Source organism: Dermacentor silvarum, chromosome 4, assembly GCF_013339745.2.
Source record: "Dermacentor silvarum isolate Dsil-2018 chromosome 4, BIME_Dsil_1.4, whole genome shotgun sequence".
Classification (NCBI taxonomy): Eukaryota; Metazoa; Arthropoda; class Arachnida; order Ixodida; family Ixodidae; genus Dermacentor; species Dermacentor silvarum.
This window is the reverse complement of record NC_051157.2, coordinates 97,205,019-97,233,018: the sequence shown is the minus strand read 5'-3', so window position 1 is coordinate 97,233,018 and position 28,000 is coordinate 97,205,019. Positions and strand designations below refer to the sequence as shown.

At 41.5% G+C, this 28,000-nt stretch overlaps 1 protein-coding gene across 1 annotated transcript; it reads right to left on the bottom strand.

Moving 5' to 3' along the window:
- Positions 1–195: 195 nt before the first annotated feature.
- LOC119450398 (oocyte zinc finger protein XlCOF15-like) lies at positions 196–26,437 on the bottom strand. Its single transcript, XM_037713835.2, has 3 exons — positions 26,062–26,437; positions 11,049–11,254; positions 196–9,516 (listed from the first exon to the last, which is right to left on the bottom strand). The coding sequence occupies exons 1-3, from the start codon at positions 26,332–26,334 to the stop codon at positions 9,312–9,314; spliced, it is 684 nt and encodes a 227-aa protein (XP_037569763.2). The 5' UTR covers positions 26,335–26,437; the 3' UTR covers positions 196–9,311.
- Between the last annotated feature and the right edge of the window lie 1,563 nt (positions 26,438–28,000).

Sequence of the window (28,000 nt, the reverse complement as noted above, 5' to 3'; positions counted from 1 at the left end):
CATTGCTAGGGAGCTTTTGTTAGCGAGTCAAGAATGCACTTTCCAATTCAAGGCTGAATGCCTGGTTACAATAAGTTGACCTTTACGGCTTCCATCTGCTGAAAATGTTGTTGGCAGTTGCACAGTTACTTGTGCATTTATGCCAACAGCTTTAAAAATTTTTTCATGTATACTACTGACTCATTACTAAATTAATTTTAAGAGGATATCCACTTATATGGTCTAGCTTGTGCAACAGCACATCAGGCATTGGTAGTTCTTTGTTTAATTTGGTATAAATTAAAATCAACTGTAAATGTAAAGTGTGCTCAGTCAGTGAAGAGAAGTAGCCTCAACACTTGCTTATGGAGTCTCCCTATATCACTGACCTGCCATGTTACTTTTCCCCCACAAATAAAACGAAATGAGCAACACAAAAGCACTGGAAAGGGCTCTATGCAGATCGCTTGACATGCTGAACTAGCTTTCTTGACTGCTGCACACACACACGGCAGCATTTTTTTCTTTTCTACGAGAAAATCCAGACGAGTACCAATGCCAAACATACTACTGTACAAACTAAACCACAGAATTCAGCGCTGGTGAGCCAGTGGTCAACCTGAAATAACTTTTTTAACACTGTAAGGATTTGTACACCAGTTTGACTAGCAACAGTGAATGAAATAAAAAAGTGGCAAAAATAACGAAAGGGACATAAAAAAGATGGGAAGAGAGAGGCATTATGCCACATGATTTGCCCTAATTCTTGTAATGAACTGCTGTGGCCGTTTTCACTTAGACACTTACACATACAAACAGACACAAAATACATGGGAACACTGTGAGATACATTTCAATACATTTCCTTTAACATGGTGGCACACCGGTACACTAGCACATAAGGCAAGGAAACACATATTGAGCAACTTTCACCCGAGAATATACCAACTCGACGTGAATGGACAGAGCTCAAATGGGCAGCACACTTCCAAGAAGGAGTAAAACTGATCATCAAGAGAAATAACATGTATACAGCATACTGCCAGGCAGTCTTACTGTGTCTGTGCAGCAATGTTGCTCAGCCAAATGATAGCCAACTGCCGTGATGGACCCTTTACAAAACTTCAACAGAGCATTTTAGTAAGAATGCATACACATACACTGTAGTGCATACCATTTTACCAAAACACTAGCAGACAAACCTGAACGGCAGCTTTGGTGGCGACACCTGGTGACACTTTGCTCGTCTAAATGGTGTGGGCCTCTTATTTCACTTTGTGGCTGCGCACAATTTATCTTTCGGCATAATGGTCTCACAGTGCTGCAAACTCTCTAATGTTATACTTCTTCCTGCCAATAAGTGTCACACAGAAGAAAATTCCGGCACGTCCTGGTTTGAACAAGTCACCAGATGTCACCACCAGTGCAGCTGCTCACGTTTTTGTGCCGGCATTCCAGAATAACGGTAACACTAAATTGTGTACATATCGGCCGAACTCTCTCCAATGTCAGCTTTCCTGCACTGTAACATTGCAGTGTGTTCTTTGGGGAAAAAATTAGGTGCAGGGTCCTGCCAGCGTTGTTATGGAAGAGAATGCAACGGTGGAAATTTTTGTGTGGCAGGTACATATAACAAGCACGCATGCATCCGCCTCACAAAAAGTGCTACACAAGATATTTTACGCCACAGACATTCCGTTCTCGCAAAGTGCAAGCTATATCCCTCTGCAGGGAGGCTGACTGAAGTTTTGCAAGGGTCTATCAAAGATGAAAAAGAAGTAACCTTTAATGTACCTCCTGCTACCTGTAAAGCATGCCTGCTTCAATTGTTACTCTTTACGACATAGACAGACAATAGATGTGGAAAGCAGCTGCTTATTCGACAGGCGCACACATTAAATCTGCAAACTTCTGCAATGATTATCTGAAATGATTATCTCGCTTCACAATCGTCTTTCCTTAAGCTCTGCAACAACTTAGGTAGAGAAAAAAACAAGTTCATGATAATTCGTTTGCAAGCAATGAGTGAAATTCTGAGACATCTTGCTTGCAGGAGGCTAAGGGAATCCGCAGGTTCAGTCTCAGTTGTTATCCAGTTGTCGTAAAAGCAGAGTAATAGTGCAGAAACTGCATCAGTTGACAAGCAACAGGGGCATTACAGGAAGGCCAAGGCAAATAACTCTGAGCAGCTTGCACAAACATTGTACTTCGCAATGAACAGATTCACACTCATGGCCTTCAGACATATTACAGAGTTGGCTATTTATGTTGACAACATGATATATGATTACAAGGGGACACTCACACAATATAATAAATGTTTTCTTTTTTTTTTTCTCTGTTTCCACTAGCAAACATAGTACATAGTTCTGTTTACAACCATCTGTGCTGTACACCTTCGCGATAAACGATGTAGCACACCTTGATACTACGAGGCTGTACATGGTTCCACAAAAAGAACACTATTTAACTTGCATTATATTAATCTCTCTTGAATAAATAGCTTTTACACTGTGCAGGTATCAATCTGGGCTTTGGCATGTGTTGACAAGAGTGTTTTTTGAGGATAAAAAAAAAAAGTTAACATCACATTATGGGGCTACAAGTTTAAATATCTTTACATCAAAGCTTTACATTGTCACATTATGTGGGTGGGAAACCGCATTTCTTTATTTTCTACATGCCCACACAATTTACATACTGACCATAGAGTCTGTGGTTGAGGGCACAATTTGGCAGCCTGGTATAGCTTAATCAGATTATGACAAGGGAATTATTTTGCGAATAGGTAATGATGATGTACTTTTGTGGGCAAATGACATGAAAAAGGTTAGGCCGACGCTAGAATATGTTCTTTTATTTGCACTTTGGCCACTCTAGGTGATGTCATGTAGTTTGATGCTTAAACTTTAATTGGCAATTGGATAAATAGAAAATGAAAAATTGCACTCTTGATCCGTTATCTATGAACAATGTTCTGCTCTATACCTTTCAGATTTGATTTGTACATGATAGTACAAGTTTCAACAATATACAGAACTGCATGATTTGACTAACGAGCTTGGCTAAAATAATAAAATAATAAGAAAATTGCATAAATTGCTTCTCAATTCTCACTAATAATTTTGCAAATGAGGTACATTGCACATAATTTTTTTTATTTGGCCTTTTCAAGGACCATAGCATCATCAATCAAATGAGTAAGAAGTAAACGAACCGACCATTCATAGAGAAGAGTCGGGATGAGAACTCACAACCAAACAAACGAAACTTTCTCAACAGGTAGTGCTGTAACAGATAGCATTTTCATAGGCTGACGTGGGCAATCTCCTTTCATAGATGGAGGCACGTACTTAAAGCCAGTGATAGTTATCCAATGCACAGCAGTTCAGCAGCAGTGAAATCCCAGGTGTGACTCATAACGCCCTCGCAGTAGATAGTTCTACATTCACAGTAAAGCAGATTAAACTGACATTCACTGCATAATAGCCCCTGTGAATAAAACACGGCTTCAAACAAGCTATAAGTGTATGTGGCTGCATTGCGACAGTGCAAAAAAACTAACAAAAAGCTAGAGTTAGCACCAGTTTATGTCATAAGTGCAGCAGTTCTGCTATTCTGCTAGCAGAGAGGCTCGAGATCCGAGGTGAGCAGAGGCTGGAGAAGCGGACTTGAAGAGACCCGTCAACCATACCATACTCCTATCATTGCTAAAAGGATTGTCAGGTTTGAGGCTGTCGAACAGGAGAAAAGATCTCACACCGCAAACAAGCAAATCAACATGATGCAATCTGAAATTATTTTAGAACTACGATGAAACAATCACAGAAGGGAATACCCTTTTCTTTCGTACTCTCCGTTTTTGTTTCTTTTTTAATATTCTCAGCAAGCTGAGAATATTAAAAAGCACTGAAAACTAAAACGTTTTAGAAAAAGAAAAAGGAAACAAGCCTGAGAACCACGCAAATGCTCTGAAACAACTTTGTGACATAGGATCACATTATGTTTGCACTGGCAGTACAAAATAAGAGACGCTGACTGAAACCTGTCCCAGACCACAAAAGAATGTGCGGCCAGGACAAACAAGAAACTTGGGTTTTTATTTAGAACAATTCGAAAAACAAGATGACAAAAAACAAGCAACCGCTAAAACAAAAGAAAAATCTGCTTGCTTCTCTGCAAATGACGTCGAAAGACGATAGTCTTCTGCCGCCCCTGATACGTAACACCCTCTCTTCTCCCCCTCTCACCCCTCACGCTCTTCCCCTCTCCTCTTACTCCTCCCCTGATGGATGCAATGGAGGTTTTGCTGAATTCAATTAAAATTTCCCGAGTTCACCCTGCTTTTGCGCCATCTGTTGGGACCTTTTATTACGGTTGGCTTAAAGCTGGCTACAGAGCCGTGGCTTCAGTCGGCTTGTTTTTAACGCGTAGCGTCTCTTCGAAACCATTTCTAACGCGTTGATTTTTTCATTTGCAGCATTTTATTTTTCGTTTCTTTCTGTCTCTCTTTCTCTCCATCTGTGTTTCTCTTTCTTTCTCTCTCTCTTTCTTTAAATGTCTCTCTCTCTCTCGCTCTCATTCTCTCTTTCTCTCGCCATAGCAAGTTCTGTTACAATTGTGGGAGGTCCCAATTCAGTTTTTACTATGGGACCTCCTTCTGTATACCACTATCTGTAAAAGCTTTTTGTGAAATATTAAAAATTTGATTGATTGATTGATTGATTGATTGATTGAAACGCAATCATATGGTTCCCATAAATGCATGTTCTATAAGCGTGGGTGTATAGCCTAGTGGTTATGATGCTCACCTTCGGACCGTGGGTACTTGGGTTCGAATCCCGCCTCGTCAAGAAAGTTTATTTTATTTATTTATTACTCTCGCTCTCTGTACCTCCTCTCCTGATGCTTGGTTTAATCCAAGACTGACACTTTAGGCCGGGCGGTTACATCAAGTGACAGACAGACAGACAAAGTTTTTCACGTTTACGTAGCCCAAGAAAGACTTATCGTCTTTAAAATACATTACTACCACTCCTGGAATAAGTTGGTTTGCACCTTCCACTTAACTTTTCTTTTTTTTTGTGCAGCTTGCACATTGCTGACAACTAGATAACAATAAATTAAATAGATATGGCACCACAAAAATGCAGCTAAGTGACACACATTGCAGTTTTGCAATAACAACAAAAGAGGGAGAGAGGGAAAGCAACATTAGGGTTCAAATGTAACACTGAAAACAAAATCTGACTACAGGATTGCACTCTTTCCAAACAGTATGAACAAATATCAATGCACTCTGCGAAACAGAGCTTACAGTAAACAACAAATAGTGAAATTCAAACTTAAAAAGTCTCTGTGAGCTCTCATCTCTCTGGGTTCACCCTGAGTTTAAAAAAAGAATGTAAAAAGAAAATAAAGAAAAGCAAAAACCTTCAGTCTGTACTCAATACAGAAACTTACTCAGAATTATATTCTGCGAAGGCAAAACAAACAAAAAGAAAAGTGACACATTGTTTGTGCCGAAGTGCGCTGAAGTGACGAAAGTAAAAAGTAATTAGTTGCAAGCAAGTTCTCCGAGACTAAGTATTTTCGCTCGCAAGTTACTCCATAGCATCGTCAGATATAGTTTTTAAAGACAGATTGCCTTAACGCCTCAACATAAACACTTTGCTGGTCAGATGACCATGGCTCGTACTAAACGAGATTGTCACACGAGCGAAGTATTGTACTTCCCAAATCGAGATCAGTACTGCCTAAGGATTGCCTGCGGAGTCAGTCACAAACGATATGGCACTGAACACCTCAACTGGCTTGTGAATGCTTAAGATGCGTTGTGAAAGCTTCAGATGCAATTCTCTTAAGCACTTGATGTTTAGTTCTGGTTCACTTTCTTGACAATAAGCTGACATAAAACGGAGTAAAGCGTTTGCATGTGTTGACTTATTTGTAACAATAATATTTTTGTCTATAAAATATGAGTGCTCTATCAGTATATCATCAGATTGTCGGAAAATGTTTTACCCCTATCAACAGATTGCTAGTACTGAGATTGCCATTAAAGCAAAGATTGTATATGTGCAGGATGTAGAACCTTCGATCATTTGGGTAAGCGCAACAGGTTTCATTTTTCCACTTGTGCAATGCAATTTGCAGGCATTAGACTATGAGACAGGGATAAACAAGTACAACTGCAAAAAGCATGCTGTGAACCAACTACATATGCAGATGCGGCTTCTCAACATTGCACCGGGCAGGACATCAGGCTGGCTTGCTACAGAAGAAAGCTGACTTGTAGCTCCTAGTAAAATTTAGCCCGAGGTAACCAAATGAAAGTGCAAATCACAACTGGATTCCAATATGTATTCCAAATAGACACTTTCAAGTCCTTTGAACCAAAGTAACTTATTTCTGGGCTGAATGAATGTATGCGGAGTACTTTTTTGTGCTGTTTAAACCAATCCAAGCATCCATTATGAAAACCTTTTTAAAAGATTGCAACATCAACAAAGCTCCTTTAACAGATTCTTTCTCTCTTACTTCAAGAGAGACAGTGCGTGACAGCAATGAAGGTGAAAAAGAGGAAACAAGGAAGCCTGTCAGTCGAGAATTTTGCAGCGAAACAATCTTCACCACTATGAAGAAGAAGTCGCTCTAGTCCTGTTGCAGCAAGCTGTCTATGAACCCGACTGGCGCACCACAGCATTCAACTATCGTTTTGGAAGTGCTTAAGCAATGTGCTTAAAACATATTGAAAGCACATCAGGAGCTGGTGAAGGTGTAAGCACATGGCACTAAACGAGATAAAATTGCACTGCAACTTGAAAACAGCTTTTATGTGTTTGACTAGTGGCATTGCACTGCAAAGATCAAGTGCGATGAAAGAACGTTGGTTGCATTATGAATCCATAACATAATTAATCGCTGTGATGTGTGTGTCTCTTTGTACTGAAAAAAGCAAAGCTTCGGAGAACTGCATAAAAATCTAGCGGTGGGCCATTAATTAAGTCACGCATACAACATCACATCAAGTCACACACAAATAGACTGGGCCTGACAAGCTCATCACACAAATTCTGGGTACGCAAACACTAAGAACAGCACCAGTTTGCTAGCAAGATCCCTGCTTACTGTACAAAGCTGGATTGACAACAGCAGTATTCACAACATTGCACTTCATCCTGGCTCTTTCACAGAGGCGAGGAAAGCGGCTCAGACCAGCCAGAAAGCAAGCAGCCTCTTCACGACAAGCTGATTCTGGCTTGCTTCAAAGCCAACCATCAAAGGCTTAAGGAGGTGTTTCTTGGACACAATAACTTCCCTTGACAGCCTTGGCCTCTCCGTAATCAGAGCCTATAAGACTTGAACTACCGTCCACATACAACCCAGCATGTGAATGTCTGTGAATGATTGCACTTTCTATGTTGTGCAAAATAGGCAGTTTCAGGTGCAAACTAAGGATTTACAGCAGTAATCCATAGTCAAGTTCAAGTAGACGAGGGCATCCCGTCTTAAAGACGTGGATTCTTGCAGCAATTTCATGAACAATTATTTTCGCACTACGTTTCGCATCATCTGTATTTCACAAAGACACAAAACCTGCTTAGTGATCAATTCAGCCTAACTCTGCTTGAAGTCATTGGCTTTGCTGAAGAATCAAAGGCCGACGATGCCTATTTGTGGCACAGCACCAGTTGTTACTATGTGACTGCCTGTCTGAACTGCCATAAATGCAGCTGATGCATCTCTACAGGATATATAAAACCAGCACGAAAGGGATGATGACAGAGACTTATAAGGTGACAGGACAAACACACTGGACATCCTAACCTCCAGTGCTTGACAGACCGTTTCCTTTGTCTCTGCGCTCATCTCTCTGGACTGGTTTTATCTATACTTCATAGAGGGACGTCCGAATACGCCCAGCAATGCACTCAAGTGATGTCACTCTACCCGATTCCAACACAGCGAAGCGCTAAAGAGCAACCACTTGGTCGAGACAAGCTTGTCAGATAACAAAGCAACAAAGACAAAATGCTGAAACCTAGAGGTGCCACTTTCAAGTTTACATTAACTCACTTGATATCTGGTCAAATTAGTGTATGAATCGAAACCTCTTGTTGGGCAAGCTGTCGACATCACCACACCAGCTCTGTAGGCTGCAGCCCGACCATGGCCTCTTTTGTACACCCAATGCCTGCTAGATCAGCCCAGACATTCCCTTGTCTTACAGGCTGCCATCCACACAATGTAGAGTCTCTGGATCTGCAGCAACTAAAACCTTGACATAACTGTCACAGAGTGCTAGCAATTGTGATGGCATAAGAGAAAAGTCAACGTGTCCCTTAACAGATGTTACAAGAGCGCCTCGTAGACATTTCCATAAAGAAGTGGTGCGGCAAGCTACATTTCAAATGCTGCCTGCTATTGTATTCTTTGTTGTTGCTGCTATCATTTGCCACCAATAGTCATATTAACATAGAAATCTGAACTCTGCTACAACTATCATGGTCAACAGTGGCACTGTATGCCTCACCTAGCAGTGCTTTTCCAGTGTTTTAACGCGACAGCGTTAAGGGCCCCGTGTCGCAGAAAACCTGGCGTCGGCGTAGGTGTCGGCATTACGCATCGGCGTCTGGAGGAAATGATCATGCCAAACCACATCATCCCGAACCACCCCGACCACACAGGTCCTCCACATGACGCATAGCATTAGTGAACAAAAATTTAATTTCTCAAAGTAAAATCCGTCAGAAAAATCATAAAGTACGACTTAACCACAACCTATAGACGTGATAGAGTCGGATTGTAATTTGAATATACGAGAAAGAAGCCTGATAACAAGCCAGGGATCTTTGAATGCTATCGCGTTCCACTCTTAAAGGCGAAGCTTAAGCATCCTCCAATTCTGATGGTGTTTGGCTGTACTTTGGTTCTAGGCAACATTGAGGGGAATGTTGAAAACCGAGCATTTCTAAATTTTGATAGGGACCCATGTCGCAGAAAATACGGTGTCGGTGTCGGCGTCAACGGCATCCAATAACGCCATCGCGTTCCACTCTTAAAGGCGAAGCTTAAGCGCACTCCAAGTTTTTCAAATGACCCAGCAGGCAAAGAATTGTACAAGGGAGGCTATGCGCTCAGACAAGACAGCACTGGCAAAGCCGTTGCCGCTGAACAAAAGGCCAGCAAGATGAGACTAATAGTCAACAAAGTGGTCATCATGAGTCTTTGCGTGGCGCTCATAATGGTGCTTCTGAATAAAGCCACGGCCACACAGCTTGCACCTGTATGGGTGCTGGGAGCTGGCGCTGAGCAGGCTGCCCAGAAAGCTAGCTGCAGCAGGCTACGCTGCTGTTGCCATTGTTGTTGTGATGATGGTGGTGGTCACTTGAGAGGCTGTCCTTGAGCACGCGGCCGTCGTGGGTGGGCAGGTGCTTCTGCAGGTGGTCCTTGCGGGTGAACGCTCGACCGCACACCTCACACTGGTACGGCCGCTCGCCAGTGTGCAGCCGCATGTGGCGATTCAGCTTGGCCCTGTACAAGATACAGAGGAAAGCAAAAGATGCACACTGAAAGGGCTGCCACCAATTTCGGAGGAAACTCGTGTACCTGCACTTCAGGTCACACGCACTCTTCACTGTTGCATCAAGTGAAAATAGCTGCAACGTGCACACATGACCACTGCATAACATAGGCCCCATCCATTAAAACTGAAATTGTGGGATTTTAGCCCTTTGCGGTCACAAGTCTGGCCCCACCCAGCACGCGAAAATATCCGTTCCAGTCAGATGTTGGGTAACAGCCAACGTGCGCGTGCTCACATTTGCTGGTTATTTGGGTTGGTAACGCCAGCTTTCGAGAACATTTCCAATAAGTACACTTTGCAATGTCTCTAGATGAGGGCAGCACTTTCAGCACTTTTTTCTTTCTTCCTCTATGCTTGAAGGGATTCTAACACAATTTCCGGCGCAAGGTGCCAACAGGTTGGCGGTGTTTTCTGCGCATGAATTTTATGGGCAATATTCACCTAAGTCAGTAACAGATGATGATTTTATTGCTGTGGATGAATATATTTTGCCTTCAGACAGTCAGCAAACATGCTCAGATGTCTTTAGAAGACAGTGACTATGAGGACCCTACAGACCTGCAATGCAAGTCCTGGCCTCCACCCAGGAGAGTGCTTCGAGCGCTACCCTGCAATGCTCAAGTACTGTTGAGAGCCTCAGGAATAAGTAAGTTTTGTGAAATAAATCACTTAACGTGTGTCCGTTTACCTGAATGCTTTTCTGTGTGGCGTCCAAATGCGCAAAACGGCTCGTGACTGGAGCAACCACAAATTGGGTAATTATGCATATGACTGCAGAGGGTTAAAGCCTCAAAGCTTCACGGTGGGCTATGAGGGATGCTGTAGTGAAGGACTTTGGATTAATTTCGATCACTTGAGATCTTTTAACATGCACCCAAAGCATGGCACACGAGTGTTTTTGCATTTCGCCCCCACTGAAATGTGGCCTCTGTAGCCGGGAATCGAACCCATGACCTTGTGCTCAGCAGCACTACTTCGTAGCCGCTGGAGTGGGTCTTCTAATCCATAGCTAGGATTACTTGATTGATTCAATTGATCAACACACTGAGTGACTGACTGCATTTAATGTTTGACCTGACTGTTGTAGAAGGCACGGATGTCATCTGATAACAGACGAAATAACAATTTTGTTTAGTCACAAGGACCATAACATGGGGGAAATCTAGTATTGAAAGGGAAGGGAACAAATGCATTAGCAAATTGTCAGTTGCCCTTGGTGGTAAAAAAAATTGTTTTTACAAGAGCACATCTTTCTTTAGTCTGTACTTTGACTTCGGACAGATCTTTCGGCTTTCTTGTTTTTGGCTTTTCATTGATGTACCCAGAAGGCTCTGTTGTGTGTGTTCAGTTTTCATCTTTAAACATTCCTTTTCAATTTGTTCTGTGTATGTGTGTCTACACGCGCGCGTGCACACACTAATGAACTTGTAGTTGCGAGTTCAGCACTCACGTGCGTAGTCTTCGTCGTTTTTATACCTACCTATAGTCACTTGTGTATGGACAGTATTCGCAGGGGAATTTGCGCTGCTTGCCACCACTCCCGCTTCTGTGATGACCGCCGCACGGCGACTGCAGCTGCCTTAGGGTCAGGTCCTTTGGCAGCTGGACGGGTGCTGTGTGTTTATTTTTAAAAAATAAATGCAACATACAGAAGTTTGTTACAAACAGATCATACTTCTCACAGCACTACCCCAACCCCGGCCCCCTTTCCAAAGCTCAAAGAATCAGGAAAGCAACGCGTCTGCAAGCACAGCCTAAGAGCTCCCCTCTTTGATGTGCACTATGAACACATTTCATACAATAGAGCAACATACCACACATCCACTCGTCAAGTGCACTTTGAAGGCACATATGAGAGAGAAAGTACCCCCACAAGCTTTTGTTTTGTTTTATTTCCAATCAACATAATTTATAAATTATGTTGCCTGTTGGTAAAGTGAAATTTGGTTCATGATACTCGTAATGAACATTTTCACTGCATAAAATGCTTTAAATTATAGGCACCAAATAATAATAAAAAAAAATTCAGCAGCTGATTATAACGTTTCAGAAGCCTCTGCAGTTTGGTTACTTGAAGAGGCCAGCATTACATTGATGAAGAAAATTACAATTTTCAATTAGCTGATGAACCGAACTTTCCTGACTAAACTAATTCCAATTGGTCACATTAGGGCTCGTGTTATAATAACAAACAAAGGTGATCAGCCCCAATGTGCACTAAGGATACATTGGCGTTCTGCATAGTCTTGCCCCACAACGTCCTAAGAAAGTTCCTCAGGATAACACCTGACATCAACATATATTGTAGCATGTTTGAGGAATAAATATCCTGAAACTGGTGCAAAATTCAGGGCTTATATTAAGGATACATGGCTTGAGCACTGACTACATTCAGTTGGCCGCGTCATTCGCTCCAATTAATCAAATTCTAATTAGTAAAATTCTGTTACTTGAGTGAACAGCAATTTCCCACAAAAGTAATGTCAGCCTTTCTGAACAAGGAACCTGCAGAGGTGGATTGGCGTCATCTGCCACGGGTCAGTGGTTAAAATTTCATACAGGTAATTTAAAACATGCTCACTTTCCAAGTTTAATTTGTAAGGTAGCAAAAGTGCATTTTTCTGTTTATGGCATTGATGTGAAACAATAAATTAAATTGACATGATAAATAGTCAAACAGCATTTTTGCTGTTTACAACAGCATACAAAGCGCAATAAATGACATTGTATTTGTTTTGCACCAGGTAAAAAAAAAAACAACTGGTTGAAAAATGTAATGAAAATTAACACATTCTAGTAAAATTCAACAAGGAGATATGTGGGCATCTGGGAACCCAATTAAATGACCAAAAAAAAAACATATTCTGCAGACCTATAAACTATCAACACTCGCATATGACCAAAGCTTCCAGTGATATATGTATATTCAGTCATTCAGCAGGCTGAAAGTTTATCAGACCAATCATTGTTTAATACTGTTTCTAAATTTCCGTCTGTTTTCTAATGACTTTATCAGACTGGCTGCTTGTCTTATTCTGTTCTAAATTTCCCTGTTTTCTAGTGATTTTACTTTCGTAGTCCTGGTCAATTCCCTGTTCTAAAGTTATTTCGCTCTTTTCACTGTGTGGGAGATTTTTGTGATGTATTGCCAGTCTTGCTTCGGTACCAACTCCATTAATGTGAATCTCCACTACCTCTGCCAACTTCTTGCATTAAAAAAATGCTAGTACCAGCACTGCAACCAGTCATGCAATCCCATTTGTGGTCTCCTTACTTCTAAGCCTGATAAAAACACATTTTTTTTTTAACTAGTGCAAACCAAAAGTGTAATAACAATATTTATGCCTACTACACACAAACCTGAAAACTCCTCACTATTTCATGCGTGTAGGCTCTTAATAACAAACACAATATCATGTTCTCACCGGTCAAATGTTCATCACCAATGTCATAGTCTTTTTAAAACAAACGATTATAACAGGCATTATTTATGGAATGCAAATCATTGTACATAAACACAAATACCTCTATGAGATTGGCAAATGCAACACTTATTCCTTTCAACACAGAGAAGTACACAGTCGGAAACAAATGCATCTGAAGCAAAACTTTTGCTCCCTTAAAGGTTAAACAACTCGCATCTGGTTGATGGACCTTACTTATACCTTAACTAACACCTGCAAATGTGTGGCCAGCAAAGCTGTTGCCATGTAAAGAAAGAAAAGGAATGGCAGGGACGTTAACCAGGTTGCAGCTGGTTTGCTGCCCGACACTGGGGGAGGGGTATACACTAAGACGGCATCACAAAGGAATCCATGATAACAAAAATGACTCGTTCTGTAAGCCCATATGGAGGGTTATGATAGTGCACACCAGCAAACTGATAGTGACCACACATTGTGCCCATAAAGTGAAGTGTACGTCGACAATAAATTGCATTCAACTCCAGCAAAAAAAGTTCAGTTAATGGAAAGTGTTAGCTGGCACATATGCATCTTAGTGTTACTGTTTTAGCGAATAACACAATGAAGCTGAGCACAGCAGCGATGTTGGCGACATCTTGTGACGCTGCACTCAACCAAACAACATGGACCTCTCATAGTATTCTGTGGTTTTTACACTTCTTTGCTGGCATGAAGGTGTTTTTTTTTTTTTTTTTTCAGTGATGCAAACTTTCCAATACTGAATGCTTACAAGCCAAGAAGTGCCACACAACAGAATTCTGGTTAAAGTAATGCGTCCCCACACGTCATGACCAGCACTGCCATTCGTGTCTGTGCCCCGGCATTCCACTAAAATGCATATGTACTGGCTAAAACTCTTTATTATCACAGCAAGTGAAACACTGTTTAATGAGTGATTGATCGATTGGCAAGTGTGGTCTAATGTCTTAAAGCTACGGTAAGGGCCAAGAGACATGCCGTAACCGAGGGCTCCCGATTTTCACCACTTTGGTTTTTCAATGCACACGAAATCTAAGCACATCAGTGAGAAACCATTTTGCGCCCCATGGGTAAGTAACTGCCACCGATGGAAATTGAACCTGTGATCTCATCCTAAACAGCAGAGTGCAAAAGTATCAACAGCAAAATCACTTAATTATGATGACCTCTTAAGCTGGTCTAGTTTACCAAGTGAAAGGTTTTTTGAAAGCCCTTGTAACAACACCATAAAGCTGGAACCCCATTTTTATGTAATTAGTTTTGTATAAAATCCACTTCGCTTGAAAGGAATGGCATGTTTTCATAGGTAGTAACACATATCTGAAAGCAGAACATTATCTTATCACACAGGTGCTTGCTGTTAACATGAACTAAACTAACCCGCTCACAGTCACACAGTCAACTCCTTTCTGGCATGTACTTAAAAACATTTTGCAAACACAAACATTAAAGTGATTTTTCTGCTTAATATCTATCAAACTCTTTTGCGAGCCAATGAATGTCAAACATTTCTGATGTGTTCACAGGTATTGCACTTAAACAATCATTGGCCATGTTCTGGCCAACCATAAATATTGGACTAGCAGACTTTTTATTTCTTATTTCAAACTGCACGGCAACACTTGTATTCAAACACACAGTCATTTCACAGAACCATTAACAAATGTTAGATGAAAATATATTACCTCTGCACAACAATGTAAAAAGTCAATGCATATCTTTCAAGAATCCCTTGCTCTGGAACTTGCAACAGCTTCAAGGAAAGACATAATAAAAACCCCTAATGCTTCTCCCATTTGTGAAAAGCCACTAACATAGCATATCTTTCTCACATTGCATTTCTTGCAAATCATGGCACACAGAAGCTGTGCCTCGCAAAGTTGAGAAGTACCCAGAATGCACCTGAAAACACCACACACAAAGCTTTGCTTAAAATTGTCTTGCACCACGATTCTCCTATAACGCATTCACAGGATAAAGTGTGATGCATGAATATTTGATAACCAGTGCAGGCACCTTTAAGCAGCACTTTTACAACAACTTTATCGGCTTTAGTCGTAGGGACATAACCAAAGACTTTTTATGTTGTGTTCAGAAAGGCCTTTTGTGTGGATGTGCACAGTTGAAACTGTGCAACCATTTAAGCAGGGAGATTTTCTGACTATACTCCAAATATCAGGTTTCATGTAATGTAAACGCTGCCGTTAGTCCCGACAGGACAAGCAGTGGCCCTGCCTGTGACGCTTCAGATGGTCTTTACGACTAAAGGCTTTGGAACACCTTGAGCACCGAAATGGTCGATCGCCGGTATGACGTCTTTCGTGGTGGAGTCGGTTCGTCGAGTACTCAGTGCTGTAGCTGCAGAATCGACACTGATAGCGCTTTGGCCCCACGCCTCTCGGCTCCAGTGCATATCTCCACAGATCGTGAGGGGCGGCCTGCAACCCTAAGGATAGATACGGATATTAATAGGCGTTAAGTGATACACACTTGTCTGAGCACTAGGCAAAAGACCCACATAGACACTTACCGAATCACACATTCGTGGAGACTACATGCACTAGATGGACTTACCATTATCATCACTGCATGTTCATATTTTTCTGAATATTATTTCTCCACTAAAAAGAAAAGTACACATTTGAAGCTTCGGGGTCTGCCTGCATAAAACACTTTCCCTGAGCTGGGGTAAAGGGCCCATCACTTATGGCAGTAAGTTTCAACACATAGTTTGTCAAGTGACGAAGGAGTGAGACTTGGGCAAAATCTTTTCAGCACTGCCAATTGGCAACATGCAGTGTTGCATCTTACCATCAATTGCATAAAGCTGTTAATTTGCGAGTAAATTTACTCATGAATAAAATGCTTTAGTAACTAGCCCCTGTAGTCTCCTTTCTTCTTGTTTGTTCTTTAATACCTTAAAAGTAGAAAGAAAATAGAAGATGTAGCAGTACCAATTCAATGCCCCAGTCACAGTTATCCCAGCTACACAGTGCGAGGTCTTATACAGACAGATATGCCTTCGTGTGGAATTTTGCTTCACAGCTATTTGGCAGCTACAAACCAATGGTGTTGCAGCTACTGAAGTTTCGCATGCTTTCACATGAAGCAATAACACAGGGATGGAGTTCTTCCAGACTGCAGAGGTGACTTATGAAGAGAGAGGGAAAAAAAAGGCTGTTCGAATGTAACTCTTACTAAATGTTTTCTGAGAAGACACTCAGTAAGTGACAAAAAAATAGTTGCTTGCTTTTGACACCTTACGGACTTGTTAATTCACTCATTCAATACATTAATTATTCCGGTAACTAATTCATCTGTATTGCAAACAATGGGGTTTAAAAGCAAACCTTTCAGAAAGCAAACTTCATATTTAAATATTGCAGGCGAAACTCCATACATGGTTTCATCTGTTGCCTTCAATGCAAACTACGCCCTTAGTAAAGTGTTCCGATGACTGTTAGGCAATACGCCGAATGTTTGAGTTTTAAGACAACGGCACTGTGCATGCTACTAGAAATCAGCACTTTTATGGAGTACAACAATAACACAAGTGCAGGTAAGCAGCTGATAATGATGCTCAGTTTTGAAGACATCTACACAGCACCACTAGTATTGCCCGATTTAAGTTAAATATCCAGCCTACTTTAGGTAATAATATGTATCACCTGAGATAATAAGGCTGGGCATATATACCTCAGCTTCAAGATGTACAGTATCCATAAAGCTAAGTATATGCAAACTTTACGTTCTTTGTACACGGGCAAGTCTGAAATGGCGACCAAAAGCAGACGTGATAAATTTGCCGATAAGGAATGAACTCGGTAAATAGGGTACCAAGCTTGCTGATGCTTGTAAAACAGAAATTAGCTCCGCTCTTAGGAAGATGCAACGGGAGACACAAAACTTTCAAAAGTTTTGTTTTACACATGGCATCAAGTGAGGACCAGCATAACCCAAATGCTTAGCCAAACATGACAACAGCTGCATTTCGGTGAATCCTGTTTAGGCTGACACAGGAGTTCAGTATTATGTTCAGGTTGCGGAGAACTTGGCTTTAGTTTTTCTTTTGCACACTAGCAAGAAGTAATTTCATACTTGGTACTCAACTCCAGAATTATCGAATGTGTCTACAGTGTTTATGTGTATCTATAAGCGATAGACACTTTATGTACGTATAATCTAGAGATACTTAGAGAGGTAAGGTGTAAATAAACTGTTGAGGGGTACGCAGTGTTAAGAACTCCAGAAGCACACACACTTTCTTTCCTGTGAGCATTTTATCAAAATATGAAAAAAGGGGGCAAACAATATCACTTTGATCTATACACACGTCCATTACCCTTTAGTCCAACAACGAGAGTCCAGAGTCCAACAATGTCATGCGGCGTGGACCACTTGCCTGATCCATATTGCCGCAGCATGTATAAACTACCATAAGAGGCAAAGAACCACACTAAGTGGGTTACATCAAGAAAAACTCTGAAGCACCAAACCCAACCATCACATCACCTCTTTCTGCTAGCTAAGGCATAAAAGTATATAAGCACTATCTATACAACTTCAAGAAGCAACTCTGCATTGTAAAACCAGCCACAAGAAAGGCAACATTGGACACTCGCACAATGCACAACATTTGAACTCGGCAGAACTGTCCGGTAGGTGCGGACACTGCAGTATTGCAAACTGAGTATAAAAAACATATGTTCTTCAAGACACAAAATTGACACATGGATGGAATGGTGTTCCCAGTGTCTGGAATACATCAGTATGTCTTCTCATGTGCATCATTAGGAATGTTAGGATGAAACAAAAAACCTCACAGAAAAACTAAAACGCCAAAAGAACTGGCAGAACCGGTAGAACTGGCCCAAGAAAAGCTCCTACAAAAATTCCAGAATTCTTTTGTTACTATGCATGTTTTGTTTCCTGAACTTGCGTGACACAGGCAGATGAAGTCATATCATAAACGAAGAAGAAACTGAATTAAACTGGGTTGCTTCATGTAACCGCCAAATAATGACTCACTTCAACACAACACAATGTCTTTCAAACACTTGTAGCAAAAGGACAGTTGCATCAGTGTCAAAAATTGTGCCCATTTCTAAGGACAAACAGTGCAAGGGCCATGTTTGAAGTCTCAATGTATTGCACAGCAACATCTTGAACCATGCTGCATCGAAGCAACTTTCACTCATGACAAGTACAACGCTATGTAAAAAGGAATAGAGGTGTACCGATTATGAAGTCTGTTGGGTAGCAACATGACAAAAAGCAAATCGCAAACTTCAGTCTGTTGTAAGGAAGTCAAAAGATTTGGTCAAATTGCATTTGAGGCAGATTACAGCATCTCCGAGAACACTGCTTTGACAACTTGCACAATATTTCTTTCAGCATCATTTTACAAGGGTTAACAATAACAAATATCAATGTAAAGGCAGTGCACTTGTTGAGACAAGAAGAAAAGACAAAAGAGACACATGTTCCAGTTGCCCTTCGGTGTCTTTTTTTTCAGGTGAGCGCTCACGTTTCTGTGATTTAGTGCTTGCTCATGTCTCAACAAGTGAGCTGCCTTTAGAATGATTATGGCAAACCAACTAGCACACCAATATTTTCTGAACTAAGAGAAACAATTTAGAAAAGAAGCCAAACTGTAATGTAAACTGAAGAAGCTTAGTGCTAGTTCCTTTTTGTCAGCTTCTCAAAAGCTTATAAAATATGCACTTTTCAGAGAGAAAACATGATGTTGAGCAAATAGCTGTCTGGCTTGGCAGCTCCCCCTTGTTATACCCTGATGCTCTGTTCATTTTCTTTTTGCCTAGAGGCCTAGCGTTACCTACTAAAATTACTAGAGCAAACACTGGTGTTGATCATTGAGCGTTGATCATTCAGCTATGATGGGATTGATGAATTTTGACTGACACGATGAACATGAATTTTGATGGACATGGATCTGTCTAATCTTCATAGTTATGGCTTAAAACATTCTTGTTGTTTCATTTACTAAGCTTTATCTGCTTTTATTTACCCATATCTCCAAGCAATCATGTTTTTCTAAATGTGTGAAGGCAATGAGGCTTTGCACGCACATGTATAATCATTGCAAATACTTGCACTTATAATATATTGTTCAAAATAATAAATTTGCTATGTCACTAAGTTGTTTGAAGCCAGAAGACAGAGTTTAGGCAAATCTACTCACTACCTGTCGTTTCCAGACTGACTGAACTGGCCATGCTTTCAGTCCATGTAGACGAAACTGCCAGATTTCGCTTAAATGATTTTTATAGGAAACTCTATGCTTACAAGCCAGGTTAACAATCATAATGTCAATCTTTTAGAAAAGGAAAAAAAAAAGATAGAGCGAATTGCTGAGCTTCATTACGTTGCCAGTTTCTTTAGACCTACACCTGCACGTGCAACGCAAACTATAGAGCGGGGAAAAAAAATATTGGAGCAAAGCACCATCGGAAGAAAACAACAAAAAAAGAAAACCTAAAAAAGATGCAAACAAGCATACGATAACTGGGAAGCAGGTCTGCCTGTCGAGGAGATAGTTTTAGATAGAAATGTTGCCTATGTTGCCAGATGTTCATGTCATTCACTATCATATCATTAGCCAAGACAATAATTAGTGCATAATCATTTGCTTTAATTATTATTTCTTAATTTTATTTTGGTGGCACACGAGACATGAAAAGTTTTCCGCCTTTGCAAGCTCTTTGCTATCTTTTGCTACCATCGTCCTCCCACGGTAAAACTTCCGAATGAATGATCAAAAGGAGAAAGAACAAAAAGCAAAGAAAGAAATTGAGACATCCTACTCTTTCACTACCTCACATATCATAATGGCCACTGTTAAGATAACTGCATACTGATCGAGCTGCCTCATTCACAAGAAACAATTTGGAAATGCGTAAACCAAGGAAACCGATAATATTAAAGTGACCCCTACGCTAAGTTAACACTATTGGACAAAACCTTTTTGCCACAAGGAAAAAAAAAAAAATACTACAGTGGCGAAAACAACAGCCTGGCTAATCAAGAGTGAGGGAGTTGTTCCTTTCCACATAAGCAACTGGACCGATGTGAAACCTACAGTATATTGATTAAACATGGAAGCCAGGCATAAAGAGCTCCTCTGGCTAACTTCAGCTCGCTAGTGCTTGAACTTCGCACAGAGGTGGCATTTTATACACAATTTTTGTTTAATGCTACATTTGAATGCTGTAGCTGTCTGTTTGTACTAGAATGAATCCCAATTACAAGTCATCTGCCATGATTCCAGATAAAAAATGTACTTTCCGAGCTACAGAACAATGGTGCTATCTGTCCCTGTAATGGCGAAATGTGCTGTGCATCATGTTTTCGCACAAGTGAGATCTCCACTTCTCTCATTGTTTCCTTCAGATGGCACCATTGTGCCTTCCACTGAAACAATTGCTCTTTTTATTCTTCACCACCGCAGCTGATGAGCAGTTACAATTTATTCTGGATAAAATAGCAAGCACTGTATCTGGACACGGTGTTAAAACAATTTGTACTGCAAAATGCAACTCGTTTGTGAAATCTGAGCACTATTGAGGCAGTGGTCAAGCTGGAACGAAGAGCCTTTAACGTTTGGTTCCCTCGTTTATGCAGCATTCGGTATATTCTGCTTCACATTCCCTCAGCTTGAAAGTGGGCACTAAGGCCACTTGTCAGTCATTCAAGAGTTGATCATGAAAATGCACATGTCCCTGCACTGTGTGCCCCTTCATGTCACAGCATTGAGCTCAGCATCAAGCTCAATCTCAAGCACTACCTCGAGCAAAAGCTCAAGCAACAAAGCACATCTTGCAGCTTTACCGCATGGTTGTGAAAGGAGGCACATTAACATACACAATTTAGTGTGCAGTCCCCGTGACTACAAAGCATGCAATTCCCAGCACACTGATGCTTGAGAATGCAGCACAATTACACTGAACAGAGTCATACCCTAAGCAGCTAAAAATAAAAGCGTTGCGCAAGCAACAAGTATAGTTATTGTGACAGCATAAAACTAAAGAAAATGCAATGATGCAGTTTCATACACCACTGGCTTTTTAACTATACACCTAGCTACAGCTTTTGGCCGTATATTAAATAATAAAACACACATATGATACACAGGAAAAAACACAATACTCACAAAATCAATGAGTGTAAGGCTAATGCAATAATCATTTGAAGCGCCAATAAATGTAAACCGAGGACGTCACCACAATTGTCAAGTTTCAAAGCCTTTGTCTAGCTTTCACTGCAGAAAAACGCCAAAAATGTATGCATACAAAATTACCCTAGAATGTTTTAATGTTCGTTTTGCTTCTCTCTGTGGCCATTGCAGAAGCCACTGTGGCAAGTACTGCATAATCATCATTTTAGAATGCAGCAATATCATTGTTTAACAAACGTCTCATATACCTGTGTGGCAGGATATCTGTCTACTTAGTTCACCAAACACCTGGTGACTGCTTCTTTTTGTTTAGATGTTTAAATGTGAAAAGACGGATGCAACAAGCCGAGCATGGCAGAACCCATTACACTTGGCACAAGTTTGCAGACCTTGTTTAGAAGCAAGCGCACGATCAACCACTCAAACTCCAAGCCTGTGACTCAAAGTAAAAGACAAATCTTGTCCAATCAAACCAGTGCTATGTCCTTGTCCAGTGTGGTACTACACTAGTCTCGAAAACAGCCAATCATAGGCCCACATCAGTCAGACTGCATACCCAATGTAATGCTGTCTGGACGTTCAGCGTTATGTGACAATCTCCTGAATTCCTAGGGCTGACTCTAAGCGTACACTATCAGTAAGACTCAAGTACGGCTAAACTGAAAGCCCTGAGAGTGTCAACTAGTACAAGATTCGGCTGTGTTGTTTTTCTTTTCTTGACCCATGTCTTCTTTCTTTTTTTTTTTTTTTTCACTAATGATTTCTGCTATGCAAGCTCACCAAAACAACAGTATCTCCTTTTGATTAGTGCTAGATGTTGATTTTTTTAGCTCAATTAGGCACCACCTTCTCTTCAACTGAATAATTAATTATTCAACTGTGTTGATTTATATGTGCAACACATAAATGACGACTAGACTGATCAAACTGTTGCTGTTACTGTCACATCACCAACGCTGCAAAACACCATCAAACACCGACAGGCTAGAAGCCTCTTCCCAGAGGCAAAGAAAGTCTGTTCATGTTTGCTTGTGTAAGAAGGTTTTTCTGCAGATTAGCAGACATTAAAGCTGCACCCAACATACACTTGTTGCAACTATAATGGTGGGTGATCTCAACACAAGAAGCTTTGCACAGGCAAGTGATGCAGAAATTAATTAAAGAGAGCTTGCCTGGTTCATTTGGCTTGCATACCTTTGAGTGATTAAGGAATCTAATTAAAACTAATATCATTATTCAATTAACTGGGCAGTTAAGTGCTCAGCTGCCAAACTGTAGTTTAAAGCTCCTTCATTTGCTGGATACAGTTTTTGCTCCTCTGCCTTCTCAAATGTCTTTCTTTGTTTTCATTTTCTGAAGCTTCAGGCAGCACACACAATTTAAATATCATGTGCACTCTATAAATCTGATAAAACACACCTGCAAGAGACTGCTACAAAGAGAAACTCCATTTTCAATTTCCCGATTGCAAATACTCACATAAGAACTACGAGTAACAAGACAAAAGAAGCAACACAAAGGAGATACTGAGCTTGCACTGTTCCCTGAAGTAACATCAGTAATCACTAGCTTCCAAGTGGCTTTCATGTTAAGCTCCACATTCCCAAGCCAGTAAAGGCAGTTCGGAGCAACAGAGACAAGTTATGTTTTTTGGGACACAAACCCCATTTGGATCGAATATACGTTTCTGACACAATCGCAGCATGCTTTCTTTAGCCCAGACAGTCTTTTAAGCCATGGTTCATGTTTTCCTTCGCACTATAAAGATGTGACTATTTGCCTCCTTCCATATGTGCTTCTAAAGAGCCTGGCATACTCTACTCGGTGTCAGTCTTTAAATAAGCCAGAACACAATGTGACTACATGCCACTGTCTCTGGCAATGGTTGCATGTAAGACACACTATGTGTTTGCAGAAATGACACCACATTGCAAGCCACAGGTGGTTGGACTAGTAGCTTGTTACTAAAACAGGATTCCTCTGATACAGTTACCTCATGGCTCATTATATAATCAGCAAGATGGTATAGCAGGATGGTATGAGCCTGGCCTACCGCATGATAAAGCGAAGAATGTGCAATTCTTAAGAAAAGCGCGGGAAAAAAAAGGCTTTTTTTGTCACATTATTTGTGGCCGCATATGTCATAAATTGTGCTTTAATCATGGATTAACCCTTCATTCATGTAAAATACCCTATTTAGCATAATTTGTCACATGCTGCAGGTAAGGATGCAAGAAAAAAACATAATGGGCTGACTATCACATATTTCATTTAAAGGCATGCATTTTAAACTAGATGCAAGCATAGAAATATAAAAATGGCTAATAAGTTTTTATCTTCCACGGCAACCCATGAGCAGCAAGAGATGCCAGAGTGGAGGAAGGCTTCAGATTAGTTTGATGATGATATGTGATGTTAATGGCAAAAAGAGTGCCATGCAAGCCAGATTAGCTTTAATACATGGTTAATTAATGCAAAGAGTAATCTCATTACATCGGGAGTCCTGCATTCCCCTATACGGAATGTGGCCGCCGTGACAAATTACCCCAAAACATTTTTACTCAGTATAAGAACAGACACTGAGCCAAGACAATAGGTACCGGAACAGAATTACACAATGAGATAATATGACCTTTTTTTCCCTGCTTTCTAACTTTCTATGACCGTGTATGCATGTGTGTGTGTGTGTGTGTATATATATATATATATATCATCAGCTTATATTTATGTCCACTGCAGGACGCAGGCCTCTCCCTGCAATCTCCAATTACCCCTGTCTTGCGTTAGCCGATTCAAACTTGCACCTGCGAATTTCCCAACTTCATCACTCCACCTAGTTCTCTGCCGTCCTCGACTGCGCTTCCCTTCTCTTGGTACCCATTCTGTAACTCTAATCGTCCACCAGTTACCCATCCTACGCATTACATGGCCTGCCCAGCTCCATTTCTTCCGCTTAATGTCAACTAGAATATCGGCTATCCCCGTTTGTTCTCTGATCCACACCACTCTCTTCCCGTATCTTAACGTTATGCCTAACATTTTTCATTCCATCGCTCTTTGTGCGGTCCTTAACTGGTTCTCGAGCCTCTTTGTTAACCTCCAAGTTTCTGCCCCATATGTTAGCACCGGTAGAATGCAGTGATTGTATACTTTTCTTTTCAACGACAGTGGTAATCTCCCAGTCAGGATTTGATAATGCCTGCCGTATGCACTCCAGCCCAATTTTATTCTTCTATAAATTTCTTTCTCATGATCAGGGTCCCACGTGAGTACTTGACCTAGATAAGCGTGCTCCTTTACAGACTCTAGTGACTGACTGGCGATCCTGAATTCTAGTTCCCTTGCCAGGCTATTGAACAATAGAGAGGTTTAGCTTGTCCGGTAATCGGGTAAACGCGGGCGGTCCGGGCGTTGGGGCGTGTTAGCGGAACCGTAAAAGTGAGCGGCCTGTATGGTGCTGTCACCTGGTGGCGCAGAGCTCAAACTGACAAAAACAGCTAATATTGCAGTAACCAAGCGTATTCTACTTCGCTGCTGGTGTAAATTTTCGGCAGTGGCGTAATCGTGTTGCTGCCGAAAATTTACATCAGCAGCAAAGTAGAATACACTTGGTTACTGCAATATTAGCTGTATTTGTCAGTTTGAGCTCTGCGCCACCAGGTGACAGCACCATACAGGCCGCTCACTTTTACGGTTCCGCTAACACGCCCCAACGCCCGGACCGCCCGCTTTTACCCGATTACCGGACAAGCTAAACCTCTCTAATATCTTTGTCTTCTGCATATTAATCTTCAACCCACTCTTACATTTTCTCGGTTAAAGTCCTCAATAATTTGCTGTAATTCGTCCTCATTGTTGCTGAATAGGACAATGTCATCTGGAAACCGAAGGTTGCCGAGATATTCGCCATTGATTCTCACTCCTAAGCCTTCCCAGTCTAAGAGCTTGAATACTTCTAAGCATGCAGTGAATAGCATTGGAGAGATTGTGTCTCCTTGCCTGACCCCTTTCTTGATAGGTAACTTTCTACTTTTCTTGTGGAGAACCAAGGTTGCTGTGCAATCCTTGTAGATATCTACAAGGATATATATGTACAGCCTTTGTCAAAAGTATACAGGCCACACCGTGCCTTTACCAAATATTTCACTCAGCCGTGCGGCGGTTTCCATGGTGTTCCTGACACTCCAGACTTCTGAATGGTGAATATGAGAGTTCTTTTCATTCTCCAGGGTGTTGGAACTTACGGCATACAACAGGAACTCTCTTAAACAGCCTTTGTCAGCCTGCCAGTTGCAGGCAATGTGGCCTGTGTACTTTTGATAAAGACTGTGCTACTGTGGACAAACGGAACAGGTATGGGAAAGCGTAAAGCAGAAAATCTCTTACAAGTCAAACATGGCAAAAATTTTACAGACGTCAAACTAAAAGCTAAAATCAATGCTCACACTGCACGAAGCGGTGAAGAACGTGGTAATGGATTAAGAATGTATGCTAGTTAGCCATAACTTGTTCACATTTTGTTTCTTCGCAATAGTACCTATAGGATGTTTACCCACATAATGAGGTTGATGATCAGCGTTCATTTTTTAAACTGCACTTGTTTCAACCAATTTTAAGGACGCACACACTGATTTTATAGTGAGCCAACACCATGAAAACAGCACTGGTACAAAACCTCCAGGACAGAAGAACAAAACAATAATGAATGCACTGTGCCCCTCTGTCCTCAGGTTCCACTTGAGCTCTGTTTTCAAGATGTAATCTTGCACCAACTAGTCTGAACAAAAACTGCTGAGCCTAACAGTTAGCTAACAGGCGCCAAAACGTGGGGCGCACGCTGCTTTTGGTATCCGTCACGTCGCGAAGCTGTTTGCTTCGGCAGCACGGCACCGGTGCTTTTTGAGGTGTTCGTTCCGGCTGAACGTGCGGCCGCAGTGCTGGCAGATGAACGGCCGCTCGCCTGTGTGCACGCGTACATGGTTGTTGAGGTTGGTCTGATAGTTGGTTGAGTAGGAGCAGTAGGTGCACTGGAAGCGGTGTGTGGGCGGCTGTTGCTGCTGGTGCCGGGTAGCTGCCACCAGGCGCTGGTGTGGAAGCGTCATGCGTGGGACCAGTGGCATGTGGCGCATGGCTCTTGCCAGCAGGGACCGACCTGCGATGAAGAAGGGAAGGGCAAGCAAGGGAGGGTTGACAGTGAGACAGGGGCAGTCGAAGATTGATTTGATGGGACTTATCAATAGTACACTGTCTCAAAACAAAGTCGCACACACCAAGAGACGCAATAGGCAGTGCTTAAAGTCAGAGGGCGGGGGAGGAGGGGGGGGGGGGGAGGGCCCAGCCCCCTCTTCATTTGTTTAGGAGGGGCCCGGCGCCCCTGTCAGCAGGTCAACTGTATCACTGCAGCACTCATTCGACGCTGGAGGTGATTTTATTATCAGTGGTGCCTTGTGCGCGGCAATTCTAACATTTCAATTTATTATTTAATAATTTGCCAATAAATTATTTATTCGGTATTAATTGCTCGAGGTCGCCTGGAGTGAAGGCTGGTCCCTGGCCGAAACATCGGTAAAATCGTGGTATTTTTCTGACATGCTTCTATTCTTTCACCTGTTTCATTGCCGGATCCTGTTATTCAACGCTTCACTGATGTGTGCGTGTATATATATGTATATGAGCGTGTGTGAGTGTGCGCGCGCTATACTGGTTGCTGCCCTATAAGGGCCCCCCCCCTCCACCGAAGGGAGGCTTTAAGCCCTGGCAATAGGTAAAGGGCAAAATGGAACCAACGGTTATAAGAGGTAACTAGCAGAGCAGAGCGGTGAGCAGCCTTTAATGACATGACTGCTTTTTGACTGTTTTGAAGTTCATGCCACAGTACTGCACAAATGAAAGCAATCGCTGGACTGCGCTGTCGCATTTACATCGGCCACCTGACTGATTGTTACGAGTCCAACTCGTGCTTCAAGATACGATTTGATGAAATCAATATGGCACGAATTCAACGTCATCTGAGCTCCTAAAAGTCGACAGTTATGGCTCTTTAGGGGCATGCGAATGGCATTCCTCATGAGCATTATTATGATTAGGGCTCAACTTTCTCATTAGTAAAGATGCCGGCATCTTCCTAACCTTAGCTTACTCAGTACACGAACTGATGACACCTTAGTGGTGTGCAAGACTTGTATAATAGTATGATGATTGTTGTAGTTTAATTGTGACCAATTCCGACACTGCGTGGCTCGTAGTGACCAAGGTCCACCGTTAGAGCCAATGATGAAGCAGAAAAAATAAAGAATGGAGAAGCAGAACAGGAATTATTCTGTTATGTCCTCAGAAGCAACTTAATAGAGTGTAGCTACCACAGGGCAGTTAACAAAAACAAACAAAAAGTATTATTTAGAAAATACTGTGGCTTCTTATGTAGAGAACACTTCACACTAACTCAAATAATGTACCTGGAACAAAATGCAATGAAAACTTCCACCTGTTGGATAGGATTAATGATGGCAAGAGAGAGAATGCTTGAAACAGCTAAGACAGCACATTTCTGTCCAGCAATGCATAAATTTGAGGAAGTATTTGACAGGAACACAAATGAGAGAACACTACAGCTTACGAGACAACCAAGTCCACTTAGTGTGAAAATGTCAAACTTTTGTGCCGAGCATCGGTTACCCCTTAACTGCCTTAAAAGTCGGAATGCCTGTCTAATCCCCCAACATCAACACAACCACTATCAGAAATTTTCTGGAAGAACATTTCTAAAAAAGGACACACATATAAAAATTAGTTCTG

What these genes read in the sequence shown, in the direction of transcription:
- LOC119450398 (XM_037713835.2), bottom strand. Translation starts at nt 26,334, where the DNA reads ATGCGCCACATGCCACTGGTCCCACGCATGACGCTTCCACACCAGCGC. An exon ending in AAGCAAACAGCTTCGCGACG is followed by an intron (nt 11,255 to 26,061) that starts TGACGGATACCA and finishes GGGTTGGGGTAG; the next exon opens with TGCTGTGAGAAGTATGATCT. An exon ending in CCATACACAAGTGACTATAG is followed by an intron (nt 9,517 to 11,048) that starts GTAGGTATAAAA and finishes TATCTTGTACAG; the next exon opens with GGCCAAGCTGAATCGCCACA.